The sequence below is a fragment of the Mercenaria mercenaria genome, chromosome 9, assembly GCF_021730395.1.
Source record: "Mercenaria mercenaria strain notata chromosome 9, MADL_Memer_1, whole genome shotgun sequence".
Lineage (NCBI taxonomy): Eukaryota > Metazoa > Mollusca > Bivalvia > Venerida > Veneridae > Mercenaria > Mercenaria mercenaria.
In genome coordinates, this window is record NC_069369.1 from 65,281,910 (window position 1) to 65,300,332 (window position 18,423).

At 34.2% G+C, this 18,423-nt stretch overlaps 1 protein-coding gene across 2 annotated transcripts; it reads right to left on the bottom strand.

The window, feature by feature from the left end:
* Positions 1-518: 518 nt before the first annotated feature.
* LOC123547322 (uncharacterized) lies at positions 519-16,614 on the bottom strand. Of its 2 annotated transcripts, none has more exons than XM_045334325.2 (9): positions 16,467-16,614; positions 9,501-9,891; positions 5,505-5,680; positions 4,401-4,515; positions 3,716-3,809; positions 3,359-3,526; positions 2,770-2,897; positions 1,909-1,969; positions 519-1,444 (listed from the first exon to the last, which is right to left on the bottom strand). In XM_045334325.2, exons 2-9 carry the CDS (start codon positions 9,810-9,812, stop codon positions 1,059-1,061), a joined length of 1,440 nt encoding a protein of 479 aa, XP_045190260.2. In that variant the 5' UTR covers positions 9,813-9,891; positions 16,467-16,614; the 3' UTR covers positions 519-1,058. The 2 variants fall into 2 exon arrangements, with proteins under 2 accessions (XP_045190260.2, XP_045190259.2); XM_045334324.2 differs by lacking the exon at positions 16,467-16,614 and adding an exon at positions 10,211-10,399.
* Positions 16,615-18,423: the final 1,809 nt, after the last annotated feature.

The window sequence follows — 18,423 nt, forward strand, 5'->3', positions numbered from 1 at the left end:
GTATATGCGGCTGCTGCTACATACGACCCCGACATAATTCATATTATTTATCTAAAAGAAACTAAGAATTTTACCTTCAAGAAAGCTTGATTTTATCATTTTCCCAAATTTAACAAGTTAGTTTATAAAACTGTCCGAGAATGCAAAAAATGAAGTGCTAAATTTCAAAATGTCCAGGGTGGGGGGGAGTGGGGGGCAGGGGATCGGCCCCCCTCTGGGAAAATTGGCTGTGTCCGTGCATGGTCACTATACCTGTCTAGTACTGGACATTACGGTAAACGCTTCTTTCCTGCACAAATGACAATTTTGCAACTTCTGTCCGGTTTGTACAAATTTCTGGCCGCGATAAACCATTTGACTTGTATAAATATTTTAATTAGTGAGTTAGATTATACCTGGTCATACTTTATGACTCCTTCCAATGAGCTTGATGTTGTTGCTAAATATTACCCCATATTTCCACATTTGGAGTAATGGTTGATGGCAAACAGGACAAATTATAAAAAACAAAAGGCTCGTTCCGTTTCAAATTCTAATTCATATTCTCTTACTACATACGAAAAAGTACTGTGATGAAGTGTTTAAGAATTCAGGTATAAATCTATTCTGGTAAGTTAAAAATAGCGGAAACATGCTTGACACAGTTTAGCAAGTACTACAAAATTGCATTATTTGTCAGTAGAGAATATACACATACACTCAATTTAAAACTCAACATCTTTTATTCATATTCGAATGAATTTGTAAAACAAGGTTTAGCTTAGGAAAAGGTTCCTTCTAGACGGCGACACACTACTGTTAATTGGATAGCTGTTTCTTCGTTCTCTTTCCAAAATCAAATTATTTATATATGGTTTGTCACGGTAATCACAAAACGTTTTAGCACCTTTAAAAACTAAGCAGGCTTCGGAATAAATCTTTTTTTCTTTGACACAGAACACACGTCTGGCACCACATTTGTAAAAAGGTGGCTTTACAATTTTATGCAAAATGACTTATTCGATTCTCATTGTAATCGGTTGACCTTTCTGACCCAAGTCGATGGTAGATGAAAGGAATTAGATATCCTGCAAGTAAATGTTATATACCACAGTAGAATCGTTTACACCATCTGATTCACCAATGTCATATTCTTGTGAACCAGTATCTGTAACTGAATCTGACGTAAAAATGGTAATATCCCGGTTGTTAGACTTCCCATTTATCTCAGTAACATCAGTATCATCTGCCGATAGGTTTACTATTGAAAGTGCTAGGGATGCTGGTATGTCAATGGATGGTGATGACAGGCGAGTATCGAAGCATAATGATGATTTATCACTCGGGATCGAAACTGAAATATCGGGATGATCCAAACCCTCATCCGCGGAGAATTCAGAAAACATGTATTCTGAGTGGTTCGCTTCTATCTTGAGAGTCTTTGAGTTGAATGCCAAGAATTTATCTAGATTAAAAAAATGAAATAAGCACTAAATATGTTTCATGTACCATTATATTTATATTTTTGTAATTATTGCATATTAAGTAGTACAGGTATTCTTTAAACAATTGTTTTGTTTTCCTATGATGCTGACGTAAACTTAAAACACTTGGTTTTACGGTAAGAAACAGAAGAAAAGGTGACTGGTGCACAGGTAAAAATGATTTTATGGGTTGTTCAATATGTATAGTTTCCATTTCCATTGTCGAACTGTGCGTTTAAGCGAGAAACGTGCGATTGAAATGGACTATTATTGACCTTGTTTACCATACTATACATAGGCTAAACTATCATAAACAATGGAATTTAATATCTTGTCTGGTGCCAGTAAAATAAAAAAAAAGTGGAAACTCCACAGGTAAACCATATTTTGGCTGATTGGTCTAATAGACATATAATTGAATTAACAAGAGAAAAACAAATCTTACCTTTCATCTCAAACTGTATGTTATTGCCAGTGTTTAACACTTCGAACCACATTGGATTTTTCTGAAAATATTGTTAAAACTGCATTAATCTTAAAGTAGTATTTTGAAAGTGGTAACGATGATATTTCACAAACTGTGTTAACTATTTACTCGGTTCTTCTTTCCAAAATAATATTGTCGTACTATAAATTAAAAAGAATTACTTGCAGGCATCGAAATCGATCTTAGTCCAGGCTCACACCGTACTTTTACTCCCTGTTACTATTTATACAACTTTATACTATGGTAGAATTCTGCTTAAGCCAGTGGTCTTGAAGGGAGATTCACAATTTATTACCTCTCTTGAACAGCTTCAATCAAAGCGAGTCCGCGATTTTTTTGTTTTGATGTGTGCTACGTTTTCTAAAAGATCTTCTTCAAGATTGTATTTACCTTATTATATAGGTTGATATTGTTGAAAAAATATATGTATTAAAGAGTGAGGTAGAAAGTTATATTTAAAAACAAGTATAAACAAGCCAACTCCTCAAACTTTCAAAAAGATAATTGATGGTTAATTTATTTGTGTCTCCTACATACATAAAAGCGAAAAATTTAAACATATGAGCCGCGCCATGGGAAAACCAACATAGTGCGTTTGCGACCAGCATGGATCCAGACCAGCCTGTGCATCCGCGCAGTCTGGTCAGGATACATGCTGTTCTCTTTCAAAGCCTATTGCAATTAGAGAAACCATTAGTTTTCAAGCCTATTGCAATTACAGTAACCATTAGCGAGCAGCATGGATCCTGACCAGACTGCGCGGATGCTGGTCGCAAACGCTGGTTTTCTCATGGCGCGGCTCAAATATTATATCCTTACATCTAATTCTATCTGGTTTCCCTGCCCAACAACAATGTATCTTGTGTTTGTTGTGGAACATAGAGCAGCTGTAAAGTGTATCAGCCCGTCTGACTTCATACTGTATCGCAATATTTTGCAAATCCGTTCTATAATATGAATGATTATTTCATTAACATGTATGTATAACAGTCTCAATACACTGGCCACTCGCTTATAAATTTTATAACATTGTTTGGCATTTTGTATTAAGTGTAGGCTGCTATAGTGTCTTAGAATCCATACTTTGATCAAAATGAGGCCATTGGTCGTAAACTAATTTTCAATTTCACAGAAAAACAAGTATTGTTTAGTGCACTAAAAGCAATTCAGTAGTTCTTTTAGTACTTTCCTTCTAGCATCAAGTAAACGTCAACCTTTGCTACATAAGCGGACAGTCCTGTCTTCTATTATATGTATATATGTGTGTACATCCGAATAAAGATAGCTTCCACAAATGAGACCATTCAGCAATGAATGCATGGATATGCAAATGATGTGTACATGTAAATGATTGGCATTTGTGGACAGAAACCCTAAGGAAAATGTAAAGGTTTTCACAGAAGCTTACTTGTTTTATCAGCGTCTGTGTGGGTAAAAACATCGGCAACTACAGATTCATTTTTGATATCAAGGTAATATTGCGTTCCTGGAATTTTGAAATACTCAATAGTTCTCATTTCATGTACACCTCCTGGCAACTGTGTAAATTTCGGTGCTTCTACTGTCGGGTAGTTATCTGAAATAAATTAATGAAATAAGCTAGTTGATTTATTGAAACGATAAGTTTTGTCGAATGTATAACGCACTTAAAATGCATATATATGAGACAAGTTTTGTGAAGTTGAAACCAAAAAATATATGCTAATTTATACATGTCAACTTTTTGGGAACGCTCAAACAAAACTAATGAAAACAAAGACGTTACCATGTTTCTGAAAGGCGTCAGGGGCGAGTACGGCGCTAGTATCTATCCATTCCCATTGCTTCTTCGATCTGACTTCTACCACCTGGCGAATGATCTAAAATAAGCCAATGATTTGGTTACACTTAGTATAGATCATACCAATGATTTTAAACTTGTTTGACTTTAGCTTTTCACGCAAAGAAAGTAGACCACTCCTGAGCGTAAGCATTCAAAACAAAATGCTGCGGAACTTGTTTGAACTTTAACAGAACGCTTTCTATAAACCTAATGTATCAAGTATAGTCAACTGAAGAAAATAAAGTATCCCTTATGGATATTCGATATAGGACAAGACACCAATTCGGAAGAAAGCGGTATTACTTTTCATTCGATTCATCTCACAAAGAAGAAAACCTGGATTGTTTTCGGTTCTACATTTCCTATTTGTAATATCTTTAAATGACGTAGTGTTAAGAGAATGGCAATAAAATGCAACAGTATTGTGAAAGCGATAACATTTATACATGGGTCATAACAATCAGCACTTGCCTGCATAGGATATCATAGAACTAATCCTTTGCTCAAACAAGTATGCCTCATTTAGTGCTGATTGGAAAAAAGTCTCAAATTCATGAACATACAAGTATGCAACGCATTTTTAAGGCATCCCAAGTTTAATAATAAATTAAGTAAATTTCATTCTTACTAATTTGAACCTTGTCATTCCATCGATCTTGACATTATGGAACAGGTTTCGTACGTCGGTATGTGTCAGATCAGGTACAAAACTGTTGTTAAGTAGAACTATTTCATCATAATTACTGAAAAAAAGATTATGAAGGATTTCAATAATTTAATTAAGGCTGAAGACACTACAATTACACACAGAGGCTGACTTTAGGCAGTATGCCTATATAGATAATCAGCATTTTCTGGCTGAAAACATACTTTTCGAAAGCCTTTATGGCATTTCGCAAACGGCTCAGTAGTCAAGCTCTTGCTCGAGCAACAACTACGGCCGAAGATAAGAAAACTACGAGAATAGTTTATATTTTTTATCCTCATCGGCTCGCTACCTTCAGCCACAAGGCTTGTTATTTCAGAAATAATTTATAGCAAAAAACAGTGTTACACGATGTGCGGTTATACGTCGGGCGAGGGCGTAGCCAGAGTGAAATTATTTCGAACGACGTTAACCGCCCAAGTGTATAAATAGTGTTCAAACACTATTTCGGTTCTAATATGTCTTTCATTGTAAAATTTATATCAAATATGATAGAACTGTTTCTTCGCGCATGCATGGCGCCAAATGGTAGGTAGTCACGCTCCTTTGTTTATACACGCCAAGACCGGAAACGGTAATACGTCTTGCGGAAGAGTTCAATTTGGGCGAAAATGATGGCGAATTATTCTCCAAAACGAATAAACAACTCAGTATGTGTGTAAATTAATCAAGGCAGTTGTGCAATCTGACATTTCGTTTGAAACATGCTATTAAGTAAAATATTTAATCAAATTTGAAAGCGCTATTTTTCGGTGCATAAATGGCGCTAAATATCACGTCAACATAATATCATTGTGATGATTTAAGCATTGCGAGTCATATTAGAGTTATATTTGGTGGCAATTATTGCCATTATGTCACAAATGTGCTTGAACAAACTGACTAAGACTCGGGCCATTCCGACATATTTACGTTCACTTGCAACTAAGTGTACTTGTCAATGTGACCTGTAATCGTGTCAGTGTGGCGTAAACACAAACAAATAAACTAAATTGCACTAATTCTCCTACTGAAAACAAATTGTACCTGAATTTCATTATTGCCAGTGGCCCATCTGTTTTAACATTTACAAGGAAATGGTGGTTGTAGACAATGCCATCTTTCCTGCTGCTCTGAAAGGTCCATAACTCTGCCCCAAACTCATCTAATACTGGACGCCCTTCATAATTATGTAGTATGAATATTGAAGACTTTTGGCCTGGCTAATCATGCAATGAAAAGTATAAATAAAAAAGCAAACATATAATATTCAGTCCCGGACATACATCTCAATGAAATGATTTTACTCAGATAGAATGACACTGGCACCAGACCAGAAAGAAAAACCAGTGTACGTGCTATATCCTACCCCTAGGTCTACTATAAGAACCATGATCATGAACAGGAAAATATACTGACCCATTTCAATCGCGTATTTCTCACTCAAAACGTACAATGCAGTTCTTAGGTAAAAACAATACATTAGTGTACCACAGTATGATTTTAAATTAAAAATCATTTCTAAGATGACTTTCATTCATCATTTCGAGCTTTATTGTATAACTGTGAATATTTTACATTCTATTATTGTTTGTTTACATATCTCTTAACATGTGCACACGGCCGTGTCGTCTTGAACGAAAGGTTATTAGTTTTTGTACAGTAACAATGACGAAAGTATAAAATATGCGGAGTGTCTCTGCGATAGGAAATATTAAGATAAATGTGATTGGTACACAATGGAAGATGTATTATAACTTGTTCAATATGCATAGTACCCATTTACCGAACTGTACGTTTTAGGTGAAAAATATGGGATTGAAATGGGCTTGTATATTTTCCCGTCCATGACCATGGTTCTTATAAGAATACATCAGGGTAGGGTATAACATGTACAGTGGCTTTTTCTTTCTAGTCTGTTGCCAGTGTTGCTTGAGGGCATAAGGGGTGTTTCACATTTCATTACCTGTTGTCTGCTATTATTTTGCTTAGTTGCTTTTTTGCTTTTCTATGTTTCAGTGGATCTTCATACAGCTTTTATTATCTAATCGAAAAAGGCATTTTTATCCTACCTTCAAGTGAAATAAAGGGCAAAATCTAGGGGTATATTAAATTTTGCTTTATCAGGTCAAGTGACTAAAAAAACTTTTGCCGGACTTCTTTTTTTTTTTCTTTTTTTTAAAGAAACGACGCCATCTTGTTTAAAAGAACAACTGCTAAAAGACATATTTATGCATTTTTTTCTATAAACGAGCTTTTATTAGGTACATGAGACCATGTCCCTAATATATAGCGTTTGCAATTACCACAAATGTTTTTATAACGGAACGCTCGGAGAACCGGAAAATAGTGAGTGAGTGAGTTAGGTTTTACGGCGAATCGACATAAAATGGTCATATATCGCCGAGAAGAAGTCATATTGCAAAACGCCAACTGTAAAGCCTAAACATTGATGTAAAAATGTAAAGCATACCTTAAAACATCCATGTAAAAATGTAAAGAACACAATGAATAATGTAAAACATATCTAAAAGCATCCATGTAAAAATGAAAAGCATATCTAAAAACAGTAATGTAAAAATGTATGTACGTGTGTGTTAAAATATCAGCTGCAAACATAATAATATTGCAAGATGTAAATAAAAATAAGAAGTGTTAGATCTTTTGATATATTCCTATCTGCTTTAAACGATAAAATATTTCCAACTGAAACGTTGTCAAATAATTCTCTCAAAGACTGAACGTCATAATATGTACTGCGTTGTGTAGCAAAGTCCACACAGTCGACTAAAATGTGTTTAATAGTTAGCGGTGTTTGACATGGTACACATTCGGGTTGATCTTCTTTATTCAAAAGGTAAGAGTGAGTCAAACGGGTATGACCTATTCGACAGCGAGAAAGAACAACTTCCTCCCTGCGAACAGATCTGTTCCCTTGGTGCCATTCCCCTAGAGTAGGTTTGATATCATGAAGTTTATTGAATGAAGCACGGTTCCATGACGACTGCCATTTAGATCAAATGTATTTGTTTATATTGGGCTTAAAATCGGTATGTGGTAATTTCAAATTAGATTGTGATAATAAAAGGGATTTCTTTGCTGCAATATCAGCATCCTCGTTTCCATGAATACCAACATGACTAGGAATCCAACAAAATATGATAAACTTTTTTAAAGATAGTTCAGGAAGCCTGAGAAGAATATTTTGAATGAAAGGATTTTCCATATTTCGGTTATGAACCGGAAAATAACTCATCTACAGCGTTAGTCCAGGATTTTAGCTTTCTGCTCTTAAATCAAGGAATATTGCATCGGGAATAGAATTTTATTGAATGAAATCATCGAGAAAATGATTACCTATTATTTTCTGTCAAGCGGCGTTATATCTTGTTTTAATTTAAGTCAAGTCTAATGTTTGCTTGGTTAGAATGGGTATATCCGACTTGCAACTGAACTTCGGATAAAACTTCACTTGGCAGCAAATTAAAATTATTCATTCATGTTCAGCAGTACAAAGTGGTCGGGTACAAAACACAAGGTTAGCCTTAGTTTTTCCGCTTTTATTTTATAATATTTGCGATTTAAAAGAGGTTTTTCCCTTTATTTCGCATGAAGGTATGATAAAATTTATTACAAATATATATCCTCAGCTCCGAATTCGTGACTGACAATGAAAAAGACATAGGCAAGTATTTTGGAACATGGTGGGGGTAAGAGTGAGGTTAGGTGCACCATAAACCGGTTTAAGCTCCCCAGTTGTGGTTTTGCCACTGACCGTTCCAAGGCGGTGCCCCACTGTGTTCCTGTATTTGTTTGTTTTGTCTTTTGTGTTCATGTCTGTGTATGGTGTGCAAGAGCTGTTCGTGTGTGTCTTTGGGGAGGCTGCGTTTTTTTAACGTGGCTTTCCCTGTTGGATATTCTTCCATGTTTTTTAGCATTGATTACCTATAAAACTGAGTTCATAAATAGTTTAGTAAACTTCTTTTATTAGTTATTTAGGTAACTAAAAACACCCCCAATCCCATCCCCCTCTATGGCGTGATGACAAAGCTTTCGCATGTAACGACCTTTTCACCAACGCAATGGACTTGAAAAATTTTCTTCAACAAATATGATGCTTAAAAGACATTATTCTATAGAGTTGTTCTGTTTATTATCATGAAGATCTAATATCCTCAGATAGTTTTGCTCAGTATTATTGTCATAGTTAGCGAACACATTTTTGTACTTTGATGTGTTAACCCTCTTAAACATGTTTTAATCGACTGTGTGGACTTTGCTATACAACGCAGTACATATTATGACGTTCAATCTTTGAAAGAGTTATTCGAAAACATTTCAGTCGGAAATATTTTATTGTTTTTAAAGCAGACAGGAATTTATCAAAAAATCTAACATTTCATATCTTTATTTACAACTTTGGCAGTATTATTATGTTTGCAGCTGATATTTTAACACATACGTATATACATTTTTACATGGATGATTTTAGATATGCTTTACATTTTTACATGGATGTTTTTGGGTATGTTTTACATTTTTACATAAATGTTTATGCTTTACAGTTGGCGTTTGCAATATGACTTCTCGGCGATATATGACCGTTTGTGTCGATTCGCCGTAAAACCCAACTCACTCACTCACTCACCCCTCTTATATTATAAATATGTAAGAAAATTAACCCAGAGCGCATGCATTTTCTCATGATAAATGACGATATATGTTAATAAGAATAATAAAAGTTTTTGTGTTGAAATTTATTGCTTGTAATGTTTTTATCCCAAGCATACACATGTATAATCTGGCGTGGACAGAAGTGAAATACTGTGAAATCATTTAATTTCGAGGCCGCGAAATTTCGTAGTTTTGACCCAAAATGGCTAATTTTGGGGGATATAAATTCGTAGATTTTGACCTTTGAACATAAAATGAATGGGAATTACTGCTTTGTTGGGATTTCATGGACTGACTTAACCAAACATCCTCGAAAACCCCCAACAAAATTTAGTGATTTCAAAGAATATGAAATAAAATACACCATACCTTATCATTCACTATGCCAAACCGGTGCAAAATGGTCCTATCACTAAGCAAAGGTTGTTCATCAGGGGGCATCTTGTTGAACGAAGCAGGTAAACTTTTTGGTGCTTTGGGCATTATTATTTCACAAATTTCCGCAGGATATATACCATCAAGTTCGTCTCCTGACTGATTGTGTTTTGTGTTGCTTGAAGATTTCTTTGTACGGTACAAGTTGCAAGACTGTTGACGTTCAAATCGAGTTCTGTTGCTTTCTTTTCCGGTACAAAACCATGTCCGGTATGAACAATTGTTTGTCCATATAAATGTCTTCATTTTTTCTCTGCAGATTCAGCAAAACTGACGTGTTAGATTTCTTGTTTGTTTCTCTTCCCTCCGAAAATTTCTCTTCCCTCTGAAATGTAGTTGTTGCCGTTCGGAATAAGTATTGACAGATTGCACCTTGATTGTGTCTATGTTATGTCACAAAATGAATAATTTTAAACATTTTATACATTACTTCAAAAACAATGATTTTGCTATATTATTTATAAAGTTGTTTTTTTTTTTTTTTTTTTGGTTAAAATGCGAAAAATAAAAAAAAACATTGGTAAAGCGCTACTGCTTTAATCAACCGTTCTAATAGCAGGATATTTATAAGAATAAATATAAACGTAGTTAGAAATAAAATGCTTAAATGCCCAAAGAAGAAAACAGAAATCAAATTCATGTACCTTCCTCGAAAGCAGTTCTCGCTGACAAGTTCTCGCTTTTGTCAGTTGTTTTTATTATTTATTAACCGGTGTTTTAAAACTTTATGGTGATCTCTTTACTCGCTTAACAATATATGCAAAATCAAGACAAATAAACTTCCCAAAGTGGGTGTACTAAGGAAACTTATTTTAGCTACATAGAAAACGAAGGAAAACACTACGGCCCTTCCTTTGGATTTCGTAAATTCTTAAGACAGTACTTCATAACTGTAAAATACAGCTAAAAAGATTGAATAAGTTGAACACGAGCATTACCAGCTATTTTTTATACGAAAGATGGTGAAAGCAATCGGTTCAAAGATTTATCAAAAAATCTTTGCTCATAGAAACGATCTGTTTCCGAATGTGAACTGTTTATTTTCTGACAATATCATTGTTATGTTAAGCCAGTGTAAAGCTATCTAATTGCGTTACTATTTTGTAGATAAGTAAGTTATGCTTTAAACATTGCTTAAATTGGATTGTTACATTTGTTAACAATCTTTCATTCAATTACGTTATTTACATGTAGTTTAGTTTATACAAATGTATTTAATAGGTCGATTGTGAAGCAAGTTCTACAGTTTATATTAATCACTCAAAACCCCATTCCTGATGGACTCTATCGCCACGAGGGTGTGAGGGTATGGGTATTGCACTATGTTACATTCTGACGGTAATTAAAGTCTTTACCGACAAATAATCGCCAGGTTATTGACTTCTTGGTATGATCCTATAAGTTGTTTCTGCTGAAAAACTGATCTCTTTTTATGCAAGTTTATGATTAGTTGTGTTATTGCCGAAGGGATTAATTCTTAACTGTAATAAAGACTATTCACTTTACCTGTCTTTAGTAAATTACTAGCTTACGGGACTGGTCATATCACTGATATTCACTCTATAAATATAAATGTACCTGTTTAAACATGTATGTCCAACCCCTTTCTAATAATCGAAGGGCGTTTTATCACGTCGAAATTTAAAAGCCACGATTTAAATGGAATCAAAACTACCATTGATATTTATCATACGTTATATCATATATAATTTTTTTTTTTTGGATTTGATATAAGATTAGTATTTTATCCAGTATCATATTTATAAAAAAACGAAGACAAATATCAAACAGGGAATAAGAAATACTTCGAAAATATGTATGTGGGATACATAAAAGAAAACAAAGTAAATGACGGTGATATTGAAAGTTACTGACTCATGAAAATATTACGCTAAAATATCTTCCTCATTTACTATTTTATTTCGCTTTTTAGCTCACCTGAGCAATGCTCAGGTGAGTTTTTCTGATCGCTCGATGTCCGGCGTCCGTCGTCCGTCGTCCGTCGTCTGTCGTTCGTCGTCTGTCAACATTTAGCTTGTGTATGCGATAGAGGCTGTATTTTTCAATTAATCTTCATGAATATTGGTCAGAATGATAACCTTGATGAAATCTAGGCCGAGTTCGAAAATGGGTCATCTCGGGTCAAAAACTAGGTCACTACGTCAAATCAAAGAAAAACCTTGTGTATGCGATAGAGGCTGTATTTTTCAATTGATCTTCATGAATTTTGGTCAGAATGATTGCCTTGATGAAATCTAGGCCGAGTTCGAAAATGGGTCATCTCGGGTCAAAAACTAGGTCACTAGGTCAAATCAAAGAAAAACCTTGTGTATGCGATAGAGGCTGTATTTTTCAATCTTCATGAATATTGGTCAGAATGATAACTTTGATGAAATCTAGGCCGAGTTCGAAAATGGGTCATCTCGGGTCAAAAACTAGGTCACTAGGTCAAATCAAAGAAAAACCTTGTGTATGCGATAGAGGCAGTATTTTTCAATTAATCTTCATGAATATTGGTCAGAATGATAACCTTGATGAAATCTAAGCCGAGTTTGAAAATGGGTCATCTCGGGTTAAAAACTAGGTCACTAGGTCAAATCAAAGAAAAACCTTGTGTATGCGATAGAGGCTGTATTTTTCAATTCTTCTTCATGAATATTGATCAGAATGATAACCTAGATGAAATCTAGGCCGAGTTCAAAAATGGGTCATCTCGGGTCAAAAACTAGGTCACTACGTCAAATCAAAGAAAAACCTTGTGTATGCGATAGAGGCTGTATTTTTCAATTGATCTTCATGAATTTTGGTCAGAATGATTGCCTTGATGAAATCTAGGCCGAGTTTGAAAATGGGTCATCTCGGGTCAAAAACTAGGTCACTAGGTCAAATCAAAGAAAAACCTTGTGTATGCGATAGAGGCTGTATTTTTCAATTGATCTTCATGAATTTTGGTCAGAATGATTTTCTTGATAATATCTAGGCTAGGTTCGAAAATGGGTCATCTAGGGTCAAAAACTAGGTCACTAGGTCAAATCAAAGAAAAACCTTGTGTATGCGATAGAGGCGGTATTTTTCAATTGATTTTCATGAATTTTGGTCAGAATGATTACCTTGATGAAATCTAGGCCGAGTTCGAAAATGGGTCATCTGGGGTCAAAAACTAGGTCACTAGGTCATATCACGTAAAAACCTTGTGTATGCAATAGAGGCTGTATTTTTCAATTGATCTTCATGAATTTTGGTCAGAATGATTACCTTGATGAAATTTAGACCAAGTTCGAAAATGGGTCATCTGGGGTCAAAAACTAGGTCACTAAGTCAAATCGAAGAAAAACATTGTGTATGCAATAGAGGATGTATTTTTCAATTGATCTTCATGAAATTTGGTCAGAGTGATTGCCCTGATGAAATCTAGGTCGATTTTGAATATGGGTCATCTGAGGTCAAAAACTAGGTCACTTGGTCAAATCAAAGAGAAAAATTCTGTATGTGATAGAGGCTGTATTTTTCAGTTGATCTTCATGAATTTTGGTCAGAATGATTGCCTTGATAAAATCTAGGTCGAGTTTGAACATGGGTCATCTAGAGTCAAAAACTAGGTCATATCTAAGAAGATGTTTGTTTTATCGCAAGAGACCAATTTTTTGGTCCAATCTTAATGAAAATTGGTCAGAATATTTGTTTCCATGAAATCACTAGGTCAAACATGTTTTACACTGTTATGGAGTGTTTCTTAGGTGAGCGACCTAGGGCCATCTTGGCCCTCTTGTTTATTTTTTGTTCCTCACTTCCCATATGTTTCGGCTTATATCATATGATATATAGTATTTGCTGTGTACAGAGCACACTTTCAAGTATATGTATGCATAAGTATGACAAACTAATTGTAAGCATAATACAGCATTTACTGACAGTACATATATGCATACGCAATGTGCATTTATGTGGATAGCTAGTAGAGTAACAAATTGTAACATGTATGTTACATGTAAGTAAGCACTTCACATAGTATATGTTATATAGTATTATCAGAACAGAACAGAACAGAAGTTTTATTTCAACTTGTACAACATACATACAATATACATGGTCAACGTGGTTGGAAATGCTATGATACCATATGAACACAAAGAGGTGGTAAACACGTTATTATACTTATACTAACATCACTAGTAATTCAGAAATAAAATATTACAGTCACATACTTAATCAGGAAATGCTAATAGATTACGACATTCTATAGAAAGCAAAATTAGGTAAAACTCTTCGGAGAATGAACGAGAAATTTTTAAGTTTCGGAAGTTGCTGTAAAATTGGTAAACATGTTCTCTTGGACACTAAAAGATAAAAATGGAATCAAAGTTCACGGACACATGCTATAGTATAACTCTAACATTCAAATCAAGATCATTCTACTACCCTCCCCCAATTGTGCAAATCGTGCATTATAGTAACAGGTTACGTTTCTGATTGGCATAGAAAATATATCTTGCGAGATTCCTAGTATTTGCATTATTTCCTGTATGAAGTAATTGTATGAACTTATGCATAATAGGACGTCTGTAAAAATAAGGCTTGATATACTGGTGGCGTAACTGAACATAAACATTATATTTTAGAACGAAATGATATTCATCCTCGATGTCACGTGACCCACAAAGCTGACAAAGTCTATCAATTCTTTCAATTCTATTTCTACCATGTCTTCCGGTCTCAATCCGTAACTTGTGCGCTGAAACACGAAGTCTCGTCAGTGATTGGCGGAAAGATTTTGACTTTATGAAATTAAGATATTGACACGGGACAAAATCGTCTTTGATATACACATATAGACAGTTCAAAACACTATTGGATTGTAGACTAGCGACCCACTGCTGTACATAACAATCTATGAGAATTTGTTTGAATAAAGGTAGGAAAACTTTAGGATCTACGCTGGATTGGTAATTATAAACATCCGCAAAACCGTACTGGCTGAGTAAAGACTTTACCTTGCTGGCCCACGTTGTAGTATTGCCGTTTATGCATTTATTTAATGACACGTTATAAATATACTTAAGAATAATGTTATCCGACGATAAAATTTGAAACCAATATTTGATAATATGAAAGTACCGTATAAGTACTTTTTTCTGCCGGAACTTTTTTCTGCGTTTTCTGCGGAAGACAATAAGACCGCAGATTTAAAATCCGCAGAAAAAATTGTTCTGAGATAGTGTGATACGCCGATTATAATCCTGTTAAGTAAAAGACAATGTCTGATACCGTTATCGTATCTTGTAATAAATAATGAGTAACGAGCTAGCTCATCGTAAACGGCAGCGCTACTAGTGCTTTGTCTGTCTCCCAAAACTGTTTTGCAGAAGCTTAGATGTACACGTTCTAGATCCTTCGCCTTTGAAAACCCCCAAACCGGACACGCATAATTTAAGATAGATCCGACAAATGCATCGAATAGTTGCATAGGTAAGAATGGACTGAGCTCATATTTGTTAACATTGCTTAGTAATGCATTTCTCGCTTTCAGCGCCTTTCCAGTGACGTACTGGTTATGAAGAACAAAAGAACCAGTATAATTAAACACGACACCCAAATAGCTGAAATTGTTTACGACTTCCAAGGGCTGGTTATTATAATACCAACACTCATTATGTTTTACGGGACCCCTTTGCGGAATACAACTACATTTGTCTTATCTATATTGACCTGTAGGCCCCAGTGCTGACAATAATCGTACAACTTGTTTAAACTATTTTGTAAGTCCTGCACTGAATTACCAACTAAAACCATGTCGTCTGCAAACAATAAGATTATTACACATATATCATAAATTGATAAACCGGACGAGTTTGTGTCTTGCAGAAATAATTCCAAATCTTCTAAGAAAAGAGCAAACAAAGCCGGAGAGTTGTTTAGGCCTTGTCTAAGGCCAATGGATATTTCAAAAAAAATCTGAACATGTATTACAATTTTTAACGCAAGATTTGACCACAGCATACATAGCCTTGAACAGTTTTAGTATTTTCCCATCTAAACCCATGTTGTAAAGTTTTAATCAGAGTGCATTACGGTATACAGAGTCGAAGGCTTTCTGTACGTCAATAAATGCACAAGTCGTCCTTAAATTCTGTGAAAGAACATGTTCTATTAAGTTGTGCAGTACAAAAGTTGCGTCTACCGTGCTCCTACTCTTTCGAAACCCAAACGGAGAGTCGGAAATGAAATTATTATCCTCGAACCATTTCTCGACCCTAGCTGTAAGTATACTTGTGAAAAGTTTACCTAAATTACTAAACAGGGTAACCCCTCGATAATTATTAGGCGAAGTTTTGTCCCCATTTTTATGGATGGGTACAATAAAGCCTTGAGACCAAACCTCTGGAAAATGTCCTGAGTTGAAAACTTTGTTAAATAAAGATGTAAGATGACTACCAAGTATATTGATAGTTTCTATAAAAAATTCATTAAGTAAATGATCGCTTGGACATGGCGATGTGTGCCTTTTAAGATGTTTAACGGCTGCAATAACTTCTTGCAGCGATAACTCTTGAAATGTTGGATTATCCAAGTTAAAATCACTGGTCTCGCAAAAAAATTCGGCGTCATCGATAACAGTTGTATATCGCTGAACAATTCTGAGAAATACGATTTAAACTCTGCAACCGAAATAGAGTTACCCGCATTATCAGTTTTCGCCTTAAAATGTCGCCAAAAGTCTCACACAAATTCAATGGAGCAAAAGCGACGCATTGTGGGCGGGGTCCGTGAAAAGTCTCCTCAAACTTTGTAACCTCACGGAAGTATTTTCACAATCTCACACATTCGTTTCATATCCCCATAAACTTAGTTTCAAAAATCCACGAAATCAGTTTCATAATATCCTTAAGTCAGTTTCATTACCTCACAAAAACAGTTTCAAACCCCACGCGCTTGGTTTTATAACCTCACAAATTCAGTTTTATAATCTCCAAAACTTATTTTTCATAACTTTTCAGAACAATGATTTATATCTTCAGATTCATTTTTATAAACACCACAATTCAGTTTCATAACCGCCCAAGCTTTGTTCCAAAACCTGAAAGACATGTCTCTGTAAGGCCGTACATATATTGTGTAATTTATGTATCAAATACCTTCAAAGTAGCGAATGAGACCCGTCACCAATGTACAAAATTTTGAAATATCTGTAGAAACAGTTTTAGCTTTTTACCCTTTCAAATAACGCCTTGTCTTGTCGTGAGCAAAAATGTGCAAGGTTCTTTAGAGATTTGTCTTATCAATTAAGATATTTGATTATAATCAAATCTGTAACAAACAATTTACCATGGTTTTGCCATGTGATGTATTATAATGATTATTTGATAACAAGGACATCGACTTATCATCCTTGTTTAAATACATTCAGTCTCACCTTACTGTTTCCGCACCTTCCTGCGGACATAAATACTAGTAACGAAACGGGTATCGGTAATAATATCCTTACTATCATATTTTCATTGGAAATTATAACTGATTCGCTGAAACAGGGAAATATTATTGAAACAGTTTCTATAATAAATAATTATTTATTTCTGTATCATCGGTTTACATTCATGTTCAGGAACGTAAATCACAGAAATATAAAAATACGTAATTTTTCAAATATTGGTAAAAATACCCTCGGATTCAATATCAGAAAGGGCTTCATAATTTCAGTAATGTTTTTCGATTATCAATACTTGAAACTATGCATTTTCTTTTAGTTAATAAATTTTTACGATATTAGTTTCTGCATAAAATGCTCAATAATTTAAAACTCTATAATATGTAAGTTGAATTTATTTATTAATTTATTCATTTAGTTAGTTATTTATTTATCATTTATTTATTTTTATTTATTTATTTATTTATATATTTCATCAATGTACCTCGGATGAGAGAGTTTAGAAAATGTTCGATTGATTTAAATTTACTAATAAATTTAAGGAAACTTTTTATCCTGTTTTGGAATTTGTAAATATAAATCTATAAGAAGATACTGTGGTATTTCATTTTCACTCCTTGTGTACTAGGTTGAATGAAGTTAACGTATAGAAATCAATTAACCACCAACTGGTCATTATCCTAAAATCGGTTATGGAAATCCATAGTAAGTTTTACGTATGTCATGACTCATTAAATCTTACTAAAAACAACATTTGATTTTCAAGTGTGAACGAATTATAACATAACATGGTTTTCATAGCAAATAATGTTAATTTTTTGTTCTACAAAGAAACACACTTGCGGTGTACTGAGTATTTCAATCGGTTTTCATAGAAGGCATATTTAGTATTAAAACATAATTTATACATTAAACTCTTAATCTTGTAAAACTTGTTACATGAACACATGGTTGTATAAGAAACAATGAAAATGTAACGTAATATATATATATTTTGAATTCACTATCAATGAAACATCATTTTTATTTCCTTCTTCTTTATCATGCACGTAAGCGACAGTATTAAAACAGTCTTGGTGATATATACAATTAATGCAAATAACACACTTTTTCTGTAAGTCTAATATAATAGATATTCTCCCGAATAAAGCAATTGAAAGTACAGTATATTTATATACTTTATTAAATGTATTGATATAATTGTTATAGTATTTGTTTCATTAAGGTAAAAAAGTTATTTATAACTAAAAAAGTATGATGAATTAAATGCTTATTATTACTAGTCTTTGCTAAACTAAAACAAAACTCAAACACAGTATGTAAGGCCAGACAAACGTTTATTTGCTAAATTTTGCAACCGGAAGTATAAACTTACACTACACATATATTATTGTTCAACAAACGCAAGCTTCTCTTCAATTTCTACCGCAATTT

What these genes read in the sequence shown, in the direction of transcription:
- LOC123547322 (XM_045334325.2), bottom strand. Translation starts at nt 9,812, where the DNA reads ATGAAGACATTTATATGGACAAACAATTGTTCATACCGGACATGGTTT. An exon ending in CTGGCAATAATGAAATTCAG is followed by an intron (nt 4,516 to 5,504) that starts GTACAATTTGTT and finishes TCTTTTTTTCAG; the next exon opens with TAATTATGATGAAATAGTTC. An exon ending in GAAACCAGATAGAATTAGAT is followed by an intron (nt 1,970 to 2,769) that starts GTAAGGATATAA and finishes CAATATTTTCAG; the next exon opens with AAAAATCCAATGTGGTTCGA.